General features: G+C 40.6%; 1 protein-coding gene across 3 annotated transcripts in view; it reads left to right on the top strand.

Moving 5' to 3' along the window:
• CRADD (CARD and death domain containing adaptor protein) overlaps positions 1–23,384 on the top strand; it is a 95,598-nt gene that overhangs the window by 2,616 nt on the left and 69,598 nt on the right. For all 3 annotated transcript variants that reach the window (XM_073327543.1, XM_073327542.1, XM_073327544.1), the window contains exon 2: positions 556–853. In XM_073327543.1, coding sequence (XP_073183644.1) covers positions 556–853 — 298 coding nt within the window. The remainder of the gene's footprint in view (positions 1–555; positions 854–23,384) is intronic.

Below are 23,384 nucleotides of genomic sequence, written 5' to 3'. Positions count from 1 at the left end.
AACTAATTCTATTGTTTTTAATACAAGCTGAGCTGTTTCAGATACAGAAAAGATCTTGAGCTCTTTCCTTTTAAATCCTTTCGCAGTAAGTCTGTCCTGCCCTAATTCTCAGTTTTTCACTTCCTGCAAAAAAAGCAATTGACTCAGAAACATGCTATTTTAATCTCAAGGCCCCAAGCCTGCCAGTGATCCAGCTGCATCCCTGTTCCAAGGAGTTTACAGGATTGTGGCCTTAGTGTTTCAGTTCTGCTCCCATCTAAGTCTACACTAAGGCAAACACACATTAACTTCAGTGGGAGAAGGATCAGGTCCCAAATTCATGGCCCCAGGTGCAGTCTGAGAGGTAAGAAATCAACTCGCAGCTGAGGCGGTACATGAAATCCCAGCAGAAAAAAAGGTGTCTGAGCAGTGATATATGGTTCCCACTTTGGCTGATCAGAGGGTGGTTTTCTTTTTAAACACTTTGAACAGTAAAATAGCTTTCTTTGATCTTAAAAACTGAAGCATTTTAATATCTCACGTGTCCTGCTTCTTCTCTCACACGCCTCGTGACAGATGGATGCCAGAGACAAGCAGGTTCTGCGTTCCCTGCGGCTGGTGCTCTGCTCAGAGGTGCTGGTGGAGGGGCTCATCATTCACTACCTCTACCAGGAAGGCATTCTAACAGAAAACCACCTTCAAGAAATAAAGTCCCAAGCCACCAATCACAGAAAAACCATGATGCTTCTAGATATCCTTCCTACCAGAGGACCCAAGGCCTTTCGGACGTTCTTAGATTCCTTACAGGAGTTTCCATGGGTGAGAGACCAGTTGGAGAGAAAGCGTAAGGAAACTATGGCAGAGGATCTTGTAGGTAAGACCAGAACTATCACTGTGGTTTTGACAGGTTTCAGAGTAACAGCCGTGTTAGTCTGTATTCGCAAAAAGAAAATCCACAAGTACTCCTTTTCTTTTTGTGGTTTTGACGTTGGCTTTGATGTTAGTAACCAAAGAGCTGCACTTTCTTGACTGTGTTGATATCATCATTTGGGATGAGAGAGGCAGTGCCACGTAGACCTGATGCATGGTGCCCATGGTTGGCCACAGACCATATTTCTTGAGAGTCTGCTGAGTGAGAGGAAGTAATGCAGATCCTGTGAGATGAGCAGAGGCTAGGCTAGGTTCCTAGGTCCTGATAGGCAGCCCAGCAGAGGGGGGAAAAAGATGAGCGTTGGTTCAGGAGGAGCAGAATCTGGAGGGCCCAGGCAGGAAAGAATCAGGGGGTTAGAAGAGTCGTCTAGGCTAACCCCCTGTCAAGATGCAAGATTTGTTGTGTCTGAACCATCCAAGAGAGATGGCTATCCAGCCTCCTTTTGAAAACCTCCAGTGAAGAAGTTTCCACAGCCTCCCAAGGAAGGAGACACTAGACCTCCTGGCCAAAAGAGGACTCTGCTGTAAGCTTAGGAATGGTGTTAACTAGCTGAAGAACAGGTCTATAAACCACCTCATCAGTCACAAGGGTTCAGTCCATAAAATATATGTTGTGTGCGTGTGTGTGTTTTTTTTTTTTTAATAGGGGTTTTATTCTGTTTTTTTGTTTTGTTTTAATGGATGGATATTTGTTAGCTTTTTTGTTGTTTACTGCTTGATAAACTACCTATAGCATTACAAGTAGACTCCAACAGCCTCTATGGAAGCATAAAAATATGATAGTGACACAAGAACAGCTAAGAATGCAGCAGGTCCCAGTGAGATCAAATGTACATTAGTGTTTAGTTTTAGGAATGATGCAAACTTGATTTTGGGTTTGATTCTCATTTACACTAAGGCTGCTTTTCCCCCACTTTGACAGTGTAAGGAGGTGTAAATGTACGTTTATGTCAACTTTAAGTACCCTTTACGCTCCCAGAGCAGTGTAAAGTAGGCCTTGGTGTAAATGGGACTCATGCCCTCCATCTTAAATATCTAGGACCAGTCCCGCAAACCTCCTGTCCATTGCTCAATTACAGCAGGACAAGGAGCTGAGAGACATTAAAATTGCACAAATTTGTATTCTAACCCTTAGTGTCTTGACACTTACCAGTATATTTCCAAAACCTTCTACTTCCAGTCTGAAATTTTCTAGGGTTCAGCTTTGCTTGAAAGTGATTAAAAAAAAAAAAAGAAAAAGTATGTATGAAATTATTCAAATATTTTTAAGTACAAGGAGAGTGAATAAAATGCACTTCCCTCATCATAAAAAGACACTGGCAACATTTTTTTAACAGCTGTAGTGCCAAAATGGTGTGAAGTTAGCAGGGAATTAGTCCTTACTTCCGAGCCTTTGAGCGTTTGGCTGGAAACTGGCCTTGATTTGGCCATGTTACAATGCACTGAAAGAAAAATGTTCTGTGCAGGTAAGTTTTTTCACAAGATTTTTCTCTCTACACTTGTGAAGGTGCATAGCTAAGGAAGGCTACACAGCAGGGGTGCTCCCAGCTGATTTAGCTACACAGTGATGGATATTTATTGAAGGTACTCAGTGAAACTCCTCATTCGCTGCACATCTTACGGGTGGAGTAATCAATGAGGCAAAGCAAAAAACATTTTCCTCGTTTGTTGTGCACCTTCAGCATAGGCCTGATCCAAAGGCAATAGAAGTTGAGTACATTTTTCTACCTTGACACATTTCCTTTGTATTGTATAAGGCAGTGTTTCACAAAAGTGTGGCACTCGCTGCCCTGGGAGGAGGTAAAGGGCTAACCTGGTGGGTGGGGAGAGCAGGGCTGTCCCTACGGGGGTGTGGGGCCCGGGACATAGGCACCAAGTTTCTATCTGCTGGGGGGTGCTCCCACCCCCGGCTCTGCCCAGGTCCTGCCCCTACCCCACCCCTGCCCTGCCTCTTCTCCACCCAGTTCTATCCTCTCCCCAGCACCAAGTCCAGATGCTACAAAACAGCTGATTGGCGGTAGGCACTGGGAGGGAGGGGGAGGCACCGATTGACGGGGCCAGCTGGTGAGCGGGAAGCTTAGGGGGGAGGGGAAGGTTGGTAGGGGGGCTCCTCCTCCCCCCTCCCTGCCCGCTGACTCCCGCCTCACCTCCCTGCCCGCCTCCTCATGAAGCGTGGGTCCCCACAAAGCGGGGGGCCGGGGCAGTTGCCCCAATTTGCCGTGCCCTTGAAACGGCTCTGGGGGAGAGGGTGCAGAACAATGTAAATTTCCCCCGTGGTGCCCTTCTAACATGGTGGGATTGAAGTAGGATGTGCAATTGGTTTCATTCTCTTGAAACTTTCCAAAGTTTGGAAATGAGCTAAGGTGGAAGCAGCACCATTCCTAAAAGTTACAAGATGCCACAAACGTGTATCTGAGTTTTGGGGACGGGGAAGGGGCATGGAGAGGAAGGAATGATAATATATGGTGGAGGTTGAGAACCATTATGTGATTAAAGATTTTTGAATGATTCTTTGACTTACACCGGTGAAAGTGCATTGGTTCAGTGGTGTTACCCCTGATTTACACCCATGTAAGTGAGATCAGAATCAGGTTTTGTATCATCATACATACATACCGGGAAGTAGATTTTTAGCATGAATGTGCAACTTTAAATTTTGGTATTTCTTGATTTTATTTTTTGAGTGCTAAATTTGCATAATTTAACATTCTCATCATATTCCATCAAAAACACAGTCACTTTTTTTGCTGGACCTGTGTAGACAGCATTTTATGCTTTCTCTCTTACTGCAGAAATGGCTCAATAATGTTCACCATTTATTGAGAATAAAAAACATATATAATGGGTGGGCATGAGTTGTATGAGCTATAATCACAGTGTGTACCTGCAGTATTAAACAGTGTTGAAAAATGCCTCATTGCTCTGACCCATCATGGTAATATTTTTGCTTGTTGTAGATTAGTGGTATATACATTTGCTACTTATTTATCGTCTGAATAATCTTTACAGTTACATGCATTGGACCCTCAAGTATGTTCAGCAGCATCATACAGTTTGATATTAGAAGGACAGTTGCAGATTCGTATTCTTTCTTAGATTGTTTTTTTCTTACAGTAAATAGTTTGTGACTAATGTATTTTATCTATGTACATTATGTTGTTTGGTTTCAAGTGGTTGCCTCTGCTTGATATTCCTATTGCCAAACTCTGTGTGTAATCTAGAAAAGGGCTCCAGACTAGATTAGTGTGCCTTTTTATTTTTATTGTAGCAACACGGAATATGAAAACAAGATAGCAAGCAAATAGCCATACCTGATATCTGATTCTGTACTGCAGGAGTCCGAGAACAGAGCACCCATCGCGCCTTAAGCAGCGGATACCCTTAAAATAGGATGCTAACTGTGGTGACCTCTCCAGTGCTGCTTGTATGCAAACAAAGACAGTTTGGCATGAATAGCCTTGTTCTGTGTTTTTAAACAACAAACATTCATTTCTGTTCCATTTAAAAGTCTAGAAAGAGAGAAAAACCCTACGTTTGCCAAATGAAAAAGAAGGAATTGTTAGAGGAGAGTATTTTCCAAGCTCATTAAATGAGTATCAAGAACCATGAAAAATAGAATTATCCTATTTAAATTATATGACACTATATACATTTAAATACTTTGTACTGTTTAGAATAATAAACTTTAAGCTCATCTAGAATGGACTTTTAAGGAGTTTAAACACAGTTCCTGCTAAAATGATTTCTGAAGTGGTTTGGCTGGCCAATGTGGAACCCTTGAAGTATAGTTTTTAAATGTGGGTTTGAAATAGTATGGAATTGTCCACACTGGTTGGACAAAGCACGTTAAAACTTGGAATGCTGGGACCCTACTTAAACTGACTGTGGAATGGTTAAAAATCCAGCATGGATGGGGGTCAAAGACTCATTTACTGTTTACAGCTGTTTGGGTGATCAGGATGGATAGCGCTGCCACTGACTTGTGTGTCCATGGGCCCCAGTCCAACAAAGCATGTAAGCACATAACTAGTTCTTGCTGACTTAACGTTAAGCATGTGCTTAAGTGCTTTGTTGGATCAGCACCTATATTTCTCTGCCTTGGTTTCCCTGTCTGTAAAATGGAGATAAGATCTTACATTGGTGTGAGGTTTAGCTTGTTGGTATTTTTAAAGTACTTTGAGATGATCAGCTGAAAATTGCTTTAGACATGCCCCGTATACTATAGCTAATGTTTCCTTAAATCTGTTATGAGAATTTTAAAGAAATTATGTTTTTATTTGCCAGCTTCCTAGTTCTTTCTGGCCTGAAACATGCAGTCTCTTCCTGTTAGGTAGTAAAGACAAAAGGTATTAACAGAACAATTGAATATTTTCCTATGTGATTCGTAGTCATGGAGGAGATTAGTTTTGTGGCTAAGGCACTGGACTGGCACTTAGGAGATGGGGTTCCTACTCTAAGACTATGTCAGACATTCTGCATAGTCCTGATAAATCACATAATTCCTCTGTTAAACCTTCTGTAAAATGGAGATAACAGCACTTCCCTCCTCTCAGGCTGTTGGCTGATGTTTGGGAGCTGCACAGATCCGATGGGGAGAGACGGGGGAGGGACAAAGATAGATTTTGATGAGATGTAAAAAGTATTCAGGAGGGGCAATACCACCAGTAGCAAAATGCTCTGCAGATCTCTGCAATCTATGGTTGCCTGAAGTTCTTAATATATTTCTACTTCGGTGTTTTAGGTACAGCAATTCACATTGTTGGGCATTGCTTCGTTATACTAAAATCTTGATTGTTCTGATGAAATGACGTGTAATGTCTTATTTTCACTTTTTGAAATTTCTCTTGTAATAATTATGGAGTATAGAAAACAAGAAAGTACTTTAAAGTGACTGATTCAGTTCAGTTAGGCCATGATTAAGGAGAACATTTAGGCATGTGTTCAACTTTACCCATGTAAATAGCTTCATTGCAGTCAATAAGGCTTCTTGTGCTTCAAGTTAAAGCACATGTTTAAGTGCTCTTTTGTGTCAAGGCCATAGTAGGTAAGATCCTGAGCCAACTCCTTTCAAAGTCAATAGAAAGACTCCCACTGACTTTTGTGGGAGCATCATCTGTGAATCATAGTTTGTTAATGACAATATGTTTGAGAGAATCTGTCTAAATGAAAAGAACCTGCAGTATATGTATTTAACGTTATTTACACTCTGATCATTTGAAATTCATTTTATGAACCAAATCCTTTATTAATAGGAGAAATGCTTACCCATGGAAATAATCCCACTCAAGTCAGGATTTACCTGGATTTTGTTGGCTCAAGCCACATAGCCCCAAACTGTGCAAAGCTTGTTGGCATATAATAATTTGTTCCTTGAAGGCAGGTTGAATTTCATAGCTGATCAAGATTTGTTGTTGATCATATTTAAGACTGCTAAATTCAGTGTACTAGTCTCCCCCCATCCAAAGAAGCAAAAGAGTGAACATTGTTAAATATCTTGCTAAGCAGAACTCTGAATTATTCAACATTTTGTTTCACTAAATCAACCTCATTCTATCTCTGACTCAGTTAGGAAATGCATTCTGGTGGTTTCATGGTCATAAAAGAGTGCTGCTTCAATTACTGAGAAGTTGTTTTATTATTTTTCCCCTTTCCAAGTAAAAAAATTTTTACAGGAATTTTAGAAGAACAACTACTATTATAAGATTTGTAGTGAGGTTTTCTAAAAGCTCTATAAGTGTACTCTAGTGGACTGAGTAGCTGTGGAATAGAAGCCAGGAGTCTGAGTTTTAAACAAGACTCTGCCACTGACTCATCGTGTAGCATTAGGCAAATCACTCTGAGCCAAATTATGTAGTGATGTACAGCTCTTATAACTCACTGTGATTAGTAGTGGAGTAACTACACAGAATATAGCTGTAGGTCATTACAGAATTTGGCCCTATATGTCTGTTTGGTCATTTGTAAATAAATACAAAAAAATTTGCAACACCTCTGAGTTTTAATAACATAAGGGAGTCAGTTAACTGACAATTCTGCTTGGAAATATTTTACCTACTGTTGTTACTAGAAACACTAAAAGGCCCCAGTCCTACGACTACATAAGAAAGGGGGGTATCCCCACTGCATGCTTGAGTTTACGTATGTGCGTGCCTGTAGGTATGGGATTGGGGGGTCTAAGATTGCTAGACCTGAAAGACATGAGAAGAACAATATATTTTTCTCTCCCCGTCCCATCCCGTTTGTTTACTTTGGGCATTTGACAGCCCTTTGTGAATAGTTAGTTTCCTCTGTAGGTTTTTTTGTTTTTTGCTTTTTGGTTTTGTGTGGATATATCATATGGCAACAAACTTTTTTTTTTGCCCCCCAAACGGGAAGGTATGATTGTAAAGCCAAAAAATCAGCAGAGAGATTCAGAGTCATGTAGTTCGGTTGCTAAGTTAAGTTGCTGATGTCATTTCTTGTTTGTAAAGTAGCTAGGGTGAAACAGTTCACCCCTGGGTGGAGCACTAGCTCAGGGCTCATACATCATTTAAACACGCAAGGGGTGAAGTCCGGGGTGCTGGAACAATTTTTATAGTGGGGGTGCTAAGAGCCATTGAACCAAACTGTAAACCATATATATGATGGAAACCACTTTAAGCACCCCCTAGTTCCAGCACCTATGGGTGAATATCACCCTTTGAACAGAAAACCCACTATTGTGCTCAGTATTAAGGACAATCTAGTAGGGCTATTTTGTAAGAAAAAGGCTTTTTTTCTACTGTGGACAATGTTATGGCTTTGTCAAAAGTGTAAATCTTCTATATAATGTTTATGATGCCTATGAAAGGCTACAGCTGTTGGCAACAAAATGTAATTCTTTCTAGGAACAGCAATCCGTTACCCAACGTGTGTTTATACAGAATGGAAAATGCATGTTAGGGAGGGGATTTGTTTGTTTGATAGAATGTTTTTGTATTCTGGTCTCTGTTCAGGAATGTCTTCTCTTTATTACATTTTTCTCTATATTTTAGATGTTTGTGTAAAAATTTATTTCTAAAACCTCTTTTAACCCACTTCTCTTCAGTTTGTTTTTTGTTTGTTTGTTCCTGGAAGAACCTGGCGTATCAAAACAGATAGAAGTCTGAGGCTGAAGTTGGACTTGTGAAACAGCGATTGCTAACCTGCTATATTGGCTTACGTTACTGAATTTTGGAGATGGAGTCAGATTGTGTTTCTTCCCACTAATAAAGGAGGTATTTTCTAATGCATGGTCTGTTTGCTGAAGTGTGTGATCAGCAAATTGTGTTTGGGTCTTGGAAATTTGGATGTATATTTTTTTCTTTTGAGTTGCAGTTTTGCCTTGTGTGGGATGTGTGTCCTTGTATGTATTTTAGAGTTTTGGATAAAGCCTATACATTTCAGAAAACAAATTTGTTGCTGGTAAAGATCTTCCCCAGCTCTAAAGTTTGTTCTCCACATCAAAACTGTGCGTGGGTCACACACTTTGGGAGAATTCCAATTCAGGACCAGTCACATTTGGGCTTTGTCAGGTTTACCTTCTCTCCTTACTTTTTGTGGGATGTTGCTGCTGCTAAGTACTTCTCACCCTGTTCCTGCCCTGCCTTGGCCCACCCATGGGGTAGTCAATGTATACCTTCAAGTCAATGGCACTGCTATGGGTACTCGCATGGCCCCACAGTGTGCTAACATTTTTATGGCTGACTTAGAACAACGCTTCCTCAGCTCTCGTCCCCTAATGCCCCTACTCTACTTGCGCTATGCTAATGACATCTTCATCATCTGGACCCATGGAAAAGAAGCCCTTGAGGAATCCCACCATGATTTTAACAATTTCCATCCCACCATCAACCTCAGCCTGGACCAGTCCACACAAGAGATCCACTTCCTGGACACTACAGTGCTAATAAGCGATAGTCACATAAACACCACCCTATACCCGAAACCTACTGACTGCGATACTTACCCACATGTCTCCAGCTTTCATCCAGACCACACCATACGATCCATTGTCTACAGCCAAGCTCTAAGATACAATCGCATTTGCTCCAACCCCTCAGACAGAGACAAACACCGACAAGATCTTGATCAAGCGTTCTTACAACTACAGTACCCACCTGCTGAAGTGAAGAAACAGATTGACAGAGCCAGAAGAGTACCCAGAAGTCATCTACTACAGGACAGGCCCAACAAAGAAAATAACAGAACGCCACTAGCCATCACCTTCAGCCCCCAGCACATCAAAGATCTACAACCTATCCTGAAGGACAATCCCTCACTCTCAGATCTTGGAAGACAGGCTAGTCCTTGCTTACAGACAGCCCCCCAACCTGAAGCAAATACTCACCAGAACCACACCACAAAAACACTAACCCAGGAACCTATCCTTGCAACAAAGCCCATTGCCAACTCTGTCCACATATCTATTCAAGGGACGCTATCATAGGACCTAATCACATCAGCCACACTATCAGAGGCTCATTCACCTGCACATCTACCAACATGATATATGCCATTATGTGCCAGCAATACCCCTCTGCCATGTACATTGGTCTCTATGCAAAAGAATAAATGGACACAAATCAGACGTCAAGAATTATAACATTCAAAAACCAGTCAGAAAACACTTCAACCTCCTTGGTCACTCAATTACAGACCTAAAAGTCACAATTATTCAACAAAAAAACTTCAAAAACAGACTCCAGTGAGAGACTGCTGAATTGGAATTAATCTGCAAACTGGACACCGTTAAATTAGGCTTGAATAAAGATGGGGAGTGGATCATAGAATGCTAGAATATCAGGGTTGGAAGGGACCTCAGGAGGTCATCTAGTCCAACCCTTTGCTCAAAGCAGGACCAATCCCCAACTAAATCATCCCAGCCAGGGCTTTGTCAAGACTAACCTTAAAAACCTCAAAGGAAGGAGATTCCACCACCTTCCTAGGTAACGCATTCCAGTGCTTCACCACCCTCCTAGTGAAAAAGTTTTTCCTAATATCCAATCTAAACCTCCTCCATTGCAACTTGAGACCATTACTCCTTGTTCTGTCATCTGCTACCACTGAGAACAGCCTAGATCCATCCTTTTTGGAACCCCCTTTCAGGTAGTGGAAAGCAGCTATCAAATCCTCCCTCCCCCCCATTCTTCTCTTCCGCAGACTAAACAATCCCAGTTCCCTCAGCCTCTCCTCATAAATCATGTGTTCCAGTCCCCTAATCATTTTTGTTGCCCTCCGCCAGACGCTTTCCAATTTTTCCACATCCTTCTTGTAGTGTGGGGCGCAAAACTGGACACAGTACTCCAGATGAGGCCTCACCAATGTCAAATAGAGGGGAAAGATCACGTCCCTCGATCTGCTGGCAATGCCCCTACTTATACAGCCCAAAATGCCATTAGCCTTCTTGGCAACAAGGGCACGCTGTTGAGTCATAAGAAAGTCATAAGATGAGTCATTACACTAACTAAAAACTATTTCCCCATGCTAATTTTCCCCCTACTGTTACACCTTCTTGTCAACTGTTTGAAATGGGCCATCCTGATTATCACTACAAAAGTTTTTTTTTTCCTCCTGCTGATAATAGCCCACCTTAATCGATTGCTCTCGTTAAGAGTTGGTATGGCAACCCCCATTTTTTCATGTTCTGTGTGTGTGTGTGTATACCTACTGTATTTTCCACTGCATGCATCTGATGAATTGTGCTTTAGCCCACAAAAGCTTATGCTTAGATAAATTTGTTAGTCTCTCAGGTGCCACGAGTACTCCTCGTTCTTTCAGGAAACAAGGTTGGTCTTCTCCTCAATGCCTATCTTGAGATCACAAAGGGTAACAGCAGGTGGTTTCCTTCTCTCACTGACAGGCATTAAAGTGGTGGGGACAGTAGGGTGTGTATTCTCTCTCTCCTGTTTCTCCCCCACCTCTCCTCTTAATTGCATGGTCAGGTGGCAACAGGGTTCATTCCTTCTCTCTGTCGTCTCCCTATAAGTGCTGGAACTAGGAGTGTGGGGGCTGCTGCCACACCTCCTGACTTGAAATGGATTCCATTGTATACAGGGTTTACAGTTTGGTTCAATAGCTCTCAGCAACTCCGCTATAAAAATTGTTCCAGCACCCCTGCTTCCCCCCACATGTTTGGAGGAAGGAGGTGGGCTTTGGCCTCACTGGGTTGATCTTTGTCAGATCAAGAGCATTCTGTTTAGCGCTACATTGTATGCCTGAGGGCTGTAGGAAATGATCCTCTCTCTCTGTTGAGAGGATCAAGTGTACTCTTTTAGGAGCACTTCCCTACCTCTTCTCCACATCCCAAACCCGCCTGAAAGCTAGATATGACATTCAGGGCTTTGACTTTGGTTCCAACTGCAATGAGATATGTGAAATCTGACATTACGATCTGTACATGCACTCAATAAACATTTATCGTGATATGGACAAGTGACTTTCTTAGGGCTGCAGGGTGTTCCATTTGAATCATGTTTCAATTTAGTGTGTGTGAGTACAAACTTACGATCTTTTTGTAGCTAAAGGAAGTTTGTTTTGTAGCTTTTGTTTTATGTAGTTTCAATAAGCAGCTGTGTTTACATTTCTGTCTCCCTTTGAAAAGCCTAGAGCATTGACAGCACCAATAAGAGCTTAAAGAATGTACTGTGCTGTCTTAAACTATTTCCTCTAGTTAAGTGACCGGAAAGATGTAACCATACTTGGTCAACTCCAGAGAAACAGATAAAAATATTAGTTGGGGGGGAGGGGAAGAATGATGGATTATTTGTAATAAAGTAAATTTAGTGATGAAGGGTCCATTTTGACTCCCCTGAAGGCCTTTTATGTATCCACAGAATAGGTACAGCCTGGGCAACAACAATGCAAGCTTCCTCACACTGTCCTATCATCATCCCTTCACGCTGTCTTGGAGGGTTTCCTCCCAGGATGAGAGGGAGGATACTTACAGTGTGCCATTGTAGTCAATGGGAGTTGGATGAGGACCTAATGCTTTAATCCAGAGTTTAGCTGGTGTTGAAAACAGGAAACTTTTTGGGCTAATGGATGTAGTAGCCTTGCCCATAAGCACAAGCTGTCTTGGTACCATGTTTCTTCCTCCCAAAACATACTGTGCATATTTATATGGTGGCAGTGATCTTACAAAAAAAAATTAAAAGCTTGCTTCTGTTAAATTTAAGAAACAAAACTCTCCACTTAAACTATTGTACAGTGCTTCTCTCCCCCCATCAGATGTATCCATTTCTAAATAGCTTGCAGATTGTATTACCTATAATTTTCCATCAGACTGTGTTTTCATAATACTGTCTTGGGTCCTTTTTCCTTCTTAGCTTTCACCAAAGCTGTTGGGCATAAAATGATAAACTCATGCCAGAATCTTGTTTTATTTTAAACAAACATAGGCCTGTGTGATCCTGGGGATCCATTGTTAACTTGCTGCCAGTGTCTCATTGTTGCTCTTGTCTTTAATTGGATATGGAAAATGAGCCATTGAAAATTATTTGGATAGATGGCAATAATTACATTAAAAAAAAAAAAAAAGATTAAACTCTCTCTTTAACCACCTGCTCTTAGAGACTGATTAAGGTAGCAAATGAGCCTGAAAAGGCTGGAAAAAGTTACTTGGTCTTATGCATACATACTGCCACATCCTTGATACTAATATCTACGCACACAGGGGTCAAAGTGACCCAGAGAAGTCCTTGCTCATGATTTTCTGGAATTTATTTCATAGAATTTTTCATCCCCAGTATTGAATATTTTCCTTCGTAATGGCCAGCTGTTGTTTCCACCTCCTTCTGAATTGCATGGGGTACCATCTGATGATGATTTTCATCTTTGTTTGTATTCCCACTGCTGAGAAAGAGGCAACAGGTCTTCTAAGTAATGAAGAAATTCAGTTTGAAAAATACGAAATGTTGTGAATGCTGTTCCGTTTGTTTTAAAAGCAAGCGTATTGTATGTGGGTGAAAATTCAGGGATGCTCTAAAGCTGACTGAAGCCAAGGAAAAAACTGCCAACTACTTCAACAGGCATTGAGTCCAAGCTCCTATGGCAACTGAAAATTGTGCCATGTATCCTGGGGTGAAATCCTGGCTCCATTGAAGTCAATGGCCAAGCTCCCATTGACTTCAGTAGGGCCAGGATTTCACCCCTGGAGACTGCTGTGGTCTGTTCATCCACAGAACAGATACAGCACAGGCTTCCTCGCACCAACACGTCAATATGCCACCTTGACCTTGCATGTAGAAAGACCATCTCTAAGGGTGAAAGGGTGTTAATAATTTAGTTTATAGACCCATTCAGTATGTGTTCTCTCTCCTGAGGTTGTCAACGATCTGACAGTCTCTCATCTGAGAACTGGACTGAGGTCACAACTCATTTGACACAGGTCACCGAGCTCCCATAAGGCAGTAGTAACTTTGGTCATTATAAACCTGGACCCCAAGCCTGCAGTGCAGTCTGCTCTCAAGTTCAACCCACCCCTGCCACTACTCTTTTTCTGGTTCTTTTTTATGTATTTTTAATTCAGTTGGTTGTATATCTGTGATTAAAAAAAAAAAAAATTAGAACAGATACCCAAGTGTATTTCACCTCAATCGCACCAGGATTTGATTGCAGTTTATCCTGTTAGTACTGTGAACGGTTTATATGCAAGGCTTTTTAAAGCAATCATTATCTATTTGGCAGTGATTATGTAAGCAGAAAACCTATCTTGTTGCTTCTATGAGACATTTTTCTGATGGGTTGTTTTTTCTTTTATTTTGAACTTTTTTCCTGATTCTTCTTTGTCTGTAAATAGATTTCTATCAACTCATGTACTGACACGTTGCCAAGCAGTTATGCATGTACTTTGCAAAGCTCTCTTAACTCGTAATATCTAGAGCAGAAGATAAGACGTTTTCAGTGTTCCTTCATATTTGCCTTTTAGGGGAGCAGCTGGTTTGATTTTTTAATTTTTTAAGGGAATCAGTGTTAAAGCCATGGGGCTGAAGGGAATAAATTGCCATTAATGTACCTTTTATTCAGAATGCTCTTTAATCTCTGCATTTAACCACCTCAAGTGGGATTTTCAAACTGATCAGTTGGCCTAAATCTGCTGCCATTAACGTCCATGGGAAAGCTCCCATTGACTTCAGCAAGGGCAAAGTTAGGCCAACACTGAGCGCTTTTGGAAATCTCACCCTTCATTTGTAATTTAGTGTGTGTAGAGATATTTAATGAACAGCCCAGTTCCTCTCTCTCCCTCTGTATCCACAGCAATATGTAATACAACATTTGATAGGAGGAGGTGAAGGGATTTAGGTTATGGCAGGTATGGAGTTAATTAATCAAGTAGCGAGCCAGCCCTACACTTTTCTAACCAGCTCTAGTTGCAGGTAAGCCTCATTAATAGCAGGCAGCTAATTCTCTAAGTAGCAGTATATGAATCCCCAGGGAAAGAGCTGCAAGAAAAAGAGGGCTGGAGCTGAGAGGAGAACCAATATTTTTCCTCCCTGTTGTCTGAAGAAAGCTTCTACGTATACATTTATTTGCTATCCTTGATAAAGCTGTTATTTTTACTTGGCTATTTAAAGGAGCATGACATTTACATTTACTCCGTTTTAAATTAAACAAATCACACAGCTGTCTGTATTCCATTTCTGCCACCTCCTGCCTTAGATTATTTCCCCCTTTTTATCCTCTAGCAGTGATTGTATGCTCATAACTATCTGAAATGTTCACCTTCAGTGCAGTTTTGTTTTAAAAGCAAGCTGAGTTCAAAGACAATGTTTTATGTTATTGTAGGAGCTGGTAGACCCTTTTTTTATAGGGGAAACTAAATAAGACCCTGATCTTGCATTTAGATCCACTAGCACTGACTCTAAAACTGTGTGGTTACATTTTATAACAGTTAGGCTTGAAAGGATTAGATTTTTATCACTAAATGTCGGTAAATGTCTATTTCACTGTACACTTTCAACCAACGAAAAAAGTTCTATATTAATCCAAAATTTACACATAGACAAAACAAGAACAAATGCTGCTCAAGAAGTTTGATTTCATATTTACTTTGTATGTTTTGACATGTGATGACAATTTGTGTTTTAATGGTTTATAAAGCTTTAACTTGAATCTCAATGTCTGCTCTTATTAAATCATTGTCTGACCCACCCACCCCCAGTAATTTCCTACAACTGAATATCAGACTATTCCGTAGCTCAGGGGTTTGAGCACCCACCAGAGAGGTGGCAGGTCCCTGTTTAAATTCCTTCTCAGACAGAGAGGGGACTTGAACTGGGGGGTCTCCCACATCCCCTGTGAGTACTCTAACCACTATAGACTACATTTTATAAGGGGAGAGGTTCTCCTCTTCTCCCCACGCTGTTTTATGTGGAGTTAGGCAGCTTCTGAGCATGCCTAGCAGACAGGGCCACACACATAATTTAGTATTCTAATCCTTCCCCAGGTTAGAATCACTCAGGGGCTTAGTCAGGAGATGGTGCCTGGACTCCTAGAGAGAGACAACAGTGTGCATAGTCAGATGCAGAAACCTAGGCACCGAGGGAACTTGTACTTCAAAAATTTGGGTAGGGTTGCCACCTTTCTAATTATTAGTAGCTGGATCCCTGAAGCCCAACCCCCTGCTCTGCCACTTCTCCCAGGCTCTCCCCCCTGCTCAGCCTTTCCCCCCACCCAAGGCCTGGCCCCTGTCTCTCCTCTTTCCCACCTCCCCTCCCCATCAATCGCTGGATTGTCTCAAGGAACCTGCCTGCAGGTAGGAGGTGGCCCCAGCTGAGCAGGTGCTGGTGCGAGTTAATGAGTCGGTACCTCCCTCCACTCCGCAGTTACTGGACTCTTGGTTTGGGTGCCATTTAGGGCTGCCAGGTCCCTGAAAACCAGATACCTGGCAACCCTAAATTGCACCTGGACACAAGTCAAAAACTGGACTGTCTGGGTAAAAACCAGATTGGTAGCAACCCTAGCGTTGAGTGACTTTAGGCACCTATTGGCAGGTGGCAGCTGAGAAGGAGTTCCGTGGATCACAGTGGAGCCTGAAAATGGGGCTTGTTTAGGTGCTTAAATATCATTGGGTACCCTTAGCTGGCCCGTGCAACCTACTCGGGCTTGCGAGGCCCAGGCTGCAGGGCTCTTGCATTGCTGTGTAGACTTCTGGGCTCTGGCTGGAGCCCGGGCTCTTGGGGTAATGAAACAGCCCCTCAGCGTAAGCCCCAGTTGGCTGGCACTGGCTAGTCGACTGTTTTTCTTTGCTGTGCAGACATGAGGTTTGTGTCTCAGTTTCTTCCTTAGTATTATCCTTATTTTACAAACATACCTAACAGGGAGATTGTTGAGGATTTGATTAATCAGTTAATGTTTGTATAGCATGTAGATGGCACAAAGTGCTCTGAATGTATACGAAATTGAGTTGGTTGCCAAATGGAAACAAATTATTGCAATTTTTTACCAATTTTTTACTGTTTTGTTGAAAACTCATCTTGAAGGAGATTTTCTGAACAGCTGTAAGATTAAGTAATATTGCAAAATAAATCTTATTAGAATCAGCATCCTATAATTTGGACATCGTAATGGTATCTAGGCAGTACTTCTAAGGACACAGTGACTGCATATACCTTGTCCATGTTTTACAAATCAGTATTACTGCTAATAATAAGGTAATCTCTGGGTGTATATTTTTATATATAGCTACAAATTGCTTGTTCAGTGAACTTGTTAAAAAAAGAAATAATTCAGACTTGCTGTTTTTTCTTGAGCCACAATTTAACATCTAAAAATATCTTAATTAGGAATTAGAATGCATTTGGAAGCAACTGTTCAATCAGTTTGGTTGAATATGCTAAGAGAGCTATATGTGAGGGCAGAATTCTAAAGAGCTAATTTTTTTATCTCAAGGATTGATGCTCACTAACTGTTTTTAATTAGATCTCTTGTATTGTTGGGAGGGATTTGCTGGGATGTATAAAAAAACTTTACTAGAAAAATTCAGTTTTTTTTTTTTTTTTTTTTAATATATAAGCTAAACAGAAATGGGAATTAACTTCCTGGAAAGAGTAGATTTCTGTTTTTATAAACTGAGTATTCTTTATGGACTTCATAGTTGAAGGCTCTGAGCATGCTGGCCCCAATCCAGTGAAGCATTTCAGTACATGCTTAATTTAATCACATGAGTAGTCCCCTTGCAGTAAATAATAATATAGGCCCCATTCTTCAACCAAAGGAGACAGCAGTGTCTTAGGAAGGTTGTGGGACTGAAAATGTGCTGTGAAGGAGCTGAAATTACAAGAGAGAACTTAATCAACAGTGAAGTGAATTATAGCTCCAAAGATTCATTACAGTGCTTAACTACATTATTGCTGCCAGATTATTAGGTATATCAATTAAAATGCACTTACTGTGTGCCACCTCCCCGTCCTCCATTTAGTGGAGTGGATTTTTTCTTAACGTTTTCAATTTAAAAAATTCTGAAAAACATTGTTTTTGGGTCTACTCATGATTTCCCCCTCTTTTTGGCATCATTATTCTTATTTGTGCTAGGCAAAGAACAAAAAGACAGCTAGTGAACCAAATTTGTTATTCAATACAGCTCTATTGCGTCTCCTGCGTTTCACTTTTTCTACCTTAAGTATTATGTATTGGCACCCATCATCTCAGTGTCTAAGCAATTAAATTTCAGGTTTGTTTTTAAACCCTATTATGGCTAAAGCAAAACTCAAAGTGAAACTGGTAAGCTTTGTATTGCATGTGGGTTTGCCAGGGCTTTGTAATAATTCCTGCAATCTATAAAACCTATTTATTGGTAAGGTTTTATTATGAAGGCTTGAAACATAGTCTAAAAAGTTCATTCCTGTTCAGAGATGTCAGAACTCCATGAGAAACTTATTCCTAAAAGTTTCATAGATGCTAAAAGCTTGTCAGATCTACAAAAGGTTTGCACAGCTCTGTTGAAAAGGTGCTGTTACTGTATGCTAGTCGCAGTTCTCAAGTTCCCCTGCTCTTCCCCCACCATATTCCCTGTCTGTTCTTGGGGGTTTTTTTTGTAGACCACCAGAAAAGCACCAATAAATCATTGTTGGAATCTATCCTTTAGCTTCTTTGCCAAAGGCTTCTCAGTAATACTAGTATGCTTCTGGGAGCTACTCTAAACTGTCTCTTCTATTTCTGTTGTCCTTTTTTAATGGGATCGTTTCTTAGTTTGATTCAAATAGTGGATTGTAATTTGTTACAGAGAATAAAAAACTATGCACATGGGCCTCTTTCAATATTGACATGAAGATCATTTGGCTTCCTTATATTTTTATTTGAAAACCTTTACTACAGAGCTGTATACAAACTATAATGTGGGAAAGGTCAATAAATCACCTTTAGACTTTAATTACTATCTGAACAATATATTTATAATTATTACTTGGTATAATATCTCAAGGTGTGGGTGCTAAATTCCAAACCAAGACTAAACTGTCCTAAAAGAAATGCAGGCAATAGGAATTTGAACTTCAGGCTGTTAGTGTCACACAGGTCACAGGTATCTGAGAAAAGAAACATTTCCCTTATTGATACCCAGAAATTAACAAGAGCACCCAAATGCTTGGCAAAGGATCCTCACTTTTATAAAAACAATTGATTATAAAGCAACAAAAACTAGCCTCCATCTTATAGGTGAGCAATGACACTTGTGTTTCCATAACAAAAGCTCCCAAACCATTGCTGTTAAACTAAACCAAAAATCCTTCAAAGGTTTGGTCAAATAGAGAAGTCCTATCTTTTGCCTTCAATCTTTTTATGATGGTTTGGATTTAAAAGGAAATACAAGTAACCTTTGGAGATCGCTGTTGCAAGATATCACTGAGACCAGGAGCTCAAGATGATTACAAAAAGGATTAGCCTTAGGGCAGGGACCCATTCCAGAGGTGAGAGCTTCGTTGGAAATACCCTCACTGGCCATGGGAGTTAAATACCAGGAAGGAACTGAGAGCACCAGAGATGCAGGTGTTTGTAACTTCTGCTGTACGAGATACATGATCTCTGGTAACTCTGTCCCAGATTATGAGGGTTTCAGAGATTGTGACCAACACCTTGACTTGCACTTGGAAATAAATAGGTAGCAACTATAGAGCATAAATACTTATTTTACTGAGCTTTTGTTCTCAATACCTATGTGAAGCACAGGGGTTTTGTTTGTTTTGGTTTTGGTTTTTTTGTTTTCCTTTCACAGAAGTAGTGTGGATTTCACCTTACCAGTTACATGCTTCCTAATGTTTTAGCCTTTATTTCAGTTTCCCTGCAACTGAGGTTAGGTTCTCTATTAGTAACACCTGGGGTGTAATTGTCATGGTCTGCCTGGATGTACCTATTTTTAAAAACAGGCACAACATAAATGACTTTTCAGAAACAGTTGCTGTTTTAAAGGTTACAGTATGCTCTGTTTCAGTCTGCATCTCTGCTGTTTGACATCTTATCTTCAGAAATCTCCTAACAATTGCCACTTACACCTGGTGATTTGCAGCACTTGAGTTCTGTCTAATTTAATCCATGGACAGTTTAACCTTTGTTCAGGTCACACTGTTTTTCTAAAAAATTGTGTTTGGAAAAATTATTTCTCCTTCAGATTCTACAGTAAAGAATGATATAAAAAAGTTAATTTAATTTATTTGATGCTTCTACATTCTCTGTATATATTATCCCTTCTTTTGGATAGCCTAGACTGTTTTCAGTTAAGCATGGAACCTTCTTGTTTCTAATACTTTGAAAAAAGTTATCAGAGAAAGCTATATCTTCTAAATGATTATGTACATTCTAGTAATGCTAGATGATCCAGCCAAGACTGGGACTCCATTTGGCTAGGCATCATAAAAGCACTTAGTGAGAGAGTGTTCCAGACCCACAGAAATTGCAATCTAAATAAGACAAAGGGTATGAGGGGAAACAGAGTCACAGAAAGGTGAAATGACTTGTCCAAAGTCACAGAGCTAGATAGTAGTAGTGCCAACCCAAGCATACAAAAACAGGAATCAAGCCCACCAAAATAAAGAGATTTTTAAAACAGTCCATTTGGGGTTCTTTTTGTTTGTTGCCTTATTTTTGACCCTTTAGGAATCAGATTTTCAAGTTTTTCCTCAACCACTAGAACTAGAAGCTTTTTAAAAAAATGCAAACTGAGAGTCTGATGTAATAACTCAACTCCAGGAGTTGGGGCTTTAAGAAGAACACCGAAGAGTGTGTGACTCATAATAAAAATCAGAGTTGGCAACACTGTCGGGAATAGAACACAGATCTCCTGACTTCTGGTCCAATCCCCTGTCCCTCAGGCTAAACTGCCGCCTGTGTCTTAATTCTTTATAACTGTCTCTCTCATTCACACCTGGTGTGGCACTGTTAATGTTGTGTGGATTGGGCAGGATTTCTGTTTTGTGAAGATGCTTTTGTAGCTCTAACAACTAATGTATTTCTCTACTTATTAGGTACACATACCATTCTCCTAATGTATTATTCTCAAATAGCTCCTAAACTGATTGTGTTTTTTGGAATTTTCGCTTTGCTTTACTCTCAACCATTTACCTGAAGGCTGAACATATGCCCTTTGCAAAGTTTGTCTGGGCGTTGCCTCAGGGCAGTTGCTTCCTACTAAGCAAACAAACCTAGCTGTGCACTGACTGCTGTCACCCACCTTTTACTAGTGCAGTCATTCTACTGTATTAACTCCTGCCTCTTAAGACACAGTTGGGGGATCCTTCATTGTAGGCCCCAAAACAGGCTGGGTTGTTTATGAATTATAGTATCAATAAATGACTTCCCCAAACCATGCCCTGATATGCCATCCATCCAGGTAACACTGGGGTTGTTAAACTCTGTCAATATTATGATGCCAGCAAATTTTGCAACATTTTGAAGCTTGTGACATGCAGTCTCATTATCCGTATTCTAGTCTGGGAATCTGCAATATAATTTTACAATTACTATTTCTGGTACCTGAGATTTTAGATCTAAATAGACTCTACATTGAAATGAAGTATCTGCAGAACATTCAGTTCATCTTTATATAGGAACATAGGAAATGCTGTACTGGATCAGACTTATGGGCAGCCATTGTCTGTAATATTGGCCAGTTCCAAATGCTTCAGCAACAGCTGAAAGAAACACCATAGGGGAGGTTTCTTAACTGACACCAGTTAATGGTTTGCTAATGTCAAGAAACATGAATATGCTTATCTTATTTTTAAAAAAAGTCCTATCAGATGTAACAGTGCGTGATCTCTTGGCATGAGTGATATCTTGTGGCAATGAGTTCCACAGAATAACTCAGCATTGTGTGAAAAGCTGTTTTCTTTCATCAGTTTTAAAATGTTATCTTTTCAGTTTTACTGACTGTTCTTGAATTATCAGAACAGGTCAATGTACTGTGCCAGGCCCCTGAAGTAACTCTCCCTGCCTATTCCTCCCAATCTCCCCCAAGTAACCTTAACCTATATTTTCTGTATATCTTATAGCTGAGGTTCTCTGATGATTTATGATGGCACCACATATCTGAGCCCCTACTTATGTCAAGTCCTGCTTCCCCTTCTCTCTAGCCCTGTTACCATGCCAAATAATCCAGCTGTCCCATTTGGGGTTTTAAGACTATAGAATTATCATAAAGACATGTATAATTTTTATTCCAAATAGTATAGTATAGCTTTTACTATTAGCCACATGCAACTGAAACCCTGCTGTTGCTTGGACTGATACATTGATGCCCCTTGGAAATTACACACTTCTCTTTTTGTGTCCTCCACCACTCACATTTAGGAATAGAATTGAGCGTGCGTTCCATGGCACCTTCTAGTTTTGCCACAGCTCCTAGCGGAAATAGTCTCCCCCTCTAAATCTATTAACATTGTCTGTAGTCTGGTTTATTTGAGTTGCAGTCTAGTGGATTGTGCAGGGAGCAGGAAGACAGGTCCACCTGAATTTTAATCCCAGCTCTGCCACTGATGTAGTGCATGGCTTTGGCAAATCAACCCTGTGTCTGCTTCCCCTTTTGTAAAATGGAGGCAATGATACTTATTCATTATCCCTCCATGAGCTACTCAGATGTGCTACGAATAAAAGGAGAGAATGGGCCTGCAGGAACTGCAGTTACCTAATTATACTGGTTATTATGGAGCTTCAGTGGTTAGCATACTTGTAAATCACTCATTTTTATTGTCCCCATCCCATGCCAGATGAGTTTGAAGTGAGTTTATAATTCTGAGAAACTGGAGTGCTTTTTCATATCGTTACATTTTTTGTGTGGATCAGGTATCCCACTAAAGGAGTCAAGTGGCTGGAACCTGAAACATTTGAAAGTTACACATAGCAGAAGGTTCCAAAAGAGGGCCAGATGCATGATTCCATTCTGGGAGGAAGAAAGAATGAGACAATTGCAGAATGAGGATCTACCTAATCTGAGTATTTATATATTCCCCCGTCACTTGTAGTATATCATGGTGTCTCAAACAGCTCTTTAGTATTTTACTCTGAATTAGGTTTAACTCTTAGTGGAAATTATGGCATAAGAAAATCAATCAAAAGAACCCTGGAAAAGCTGGCAGACTTTGTTCAGGGGAAGGACCAGTTTAAACTGGAGATTGAATTACCCTTCCCCCAGGAGAGGGCTGTGCCTCACCAACAAACAGAAGAATACTGAGGTGATTGGTGGCACAATATTGACATTGCAGTTTCCCTCTGTTTTCTCTGGATAAATGGAGGATTTCTGTTTCCACCACTGCCAGACTCCTAAACCTCATGAACAGCCTCAGTGATCCCCATAATTGTATCTCAAATAGGCAGGAAAAGATCATCAAGAGATTATTATGAATTGTTTTGAAGTATGAATGCTGCTGTTCATGCCTAAATACAGGTGCTTAAGTATCACTTACCATATGAACATGGGTTTGTCACTTACATAGTATGCCTATGATTTCTACATCGAACACTAGCTCCTCTCCCCCCTTTGCATTTTATTCAGTGAAGAAGTGAAATGAAAGGGTTGGGGGGCCTGATCCAGCTTTACTGAAATCAATGGGAGTCTTGCCATTTACTTCAGTGAGTGTTGGGTCAGGCCTTGGATATCTATATTCATGGACAAAAGGTTTGATGTTTTGCTTCCACGTTGAAGTGGATAAAAGCAACAATTTAAATCAAAGAGCAATGAGATTGAAAGAGCTTTCAAAGAATAGACCCCTAAAGCTGTTCTGCATTTAGTGATGTATTCTTCTGTTGGATCAAATCCTGAGCCATTTAATAAGAAATAAAAAGGTGCAACCAATGTATAGAAAAAGATGGAAAGACAGACAGGAAAGGGAATTTGGAAGCACAGGCAAAACCATCCTCGGACTTGTGCCTGGGTGGAAAGTGAGCAGAGTCTGCAACAAAATGTTAGTGCTAGATTATAAAGAGCTTATTAGTCGTGAAATGTGCTAAGCTAAAATAAGAGCCCCAGCGGTAGGTTAAATAACGTGAGG

Source organism: Lepidochelys kempii, chromosome 1 (genome assembly GCF_965140285.1).
Source record: "Lepidochelys kempii isolate rLepKem1 chromosome 1, rLepKem1.hap1, whole genome shotgun sequence".
In the NCBI taxonomy this organism is placed as follows: domain Eukaryota; kingdom Metazoa; phylum Chordata; order Testudines; family Cheloniidae; genus Lepidochelys; species Lepidochelys kempii.
Note: the sequence above shows the minus strand (reverse complement) of the source record. Positions and strands in the feature narration are given on the sequence as shown.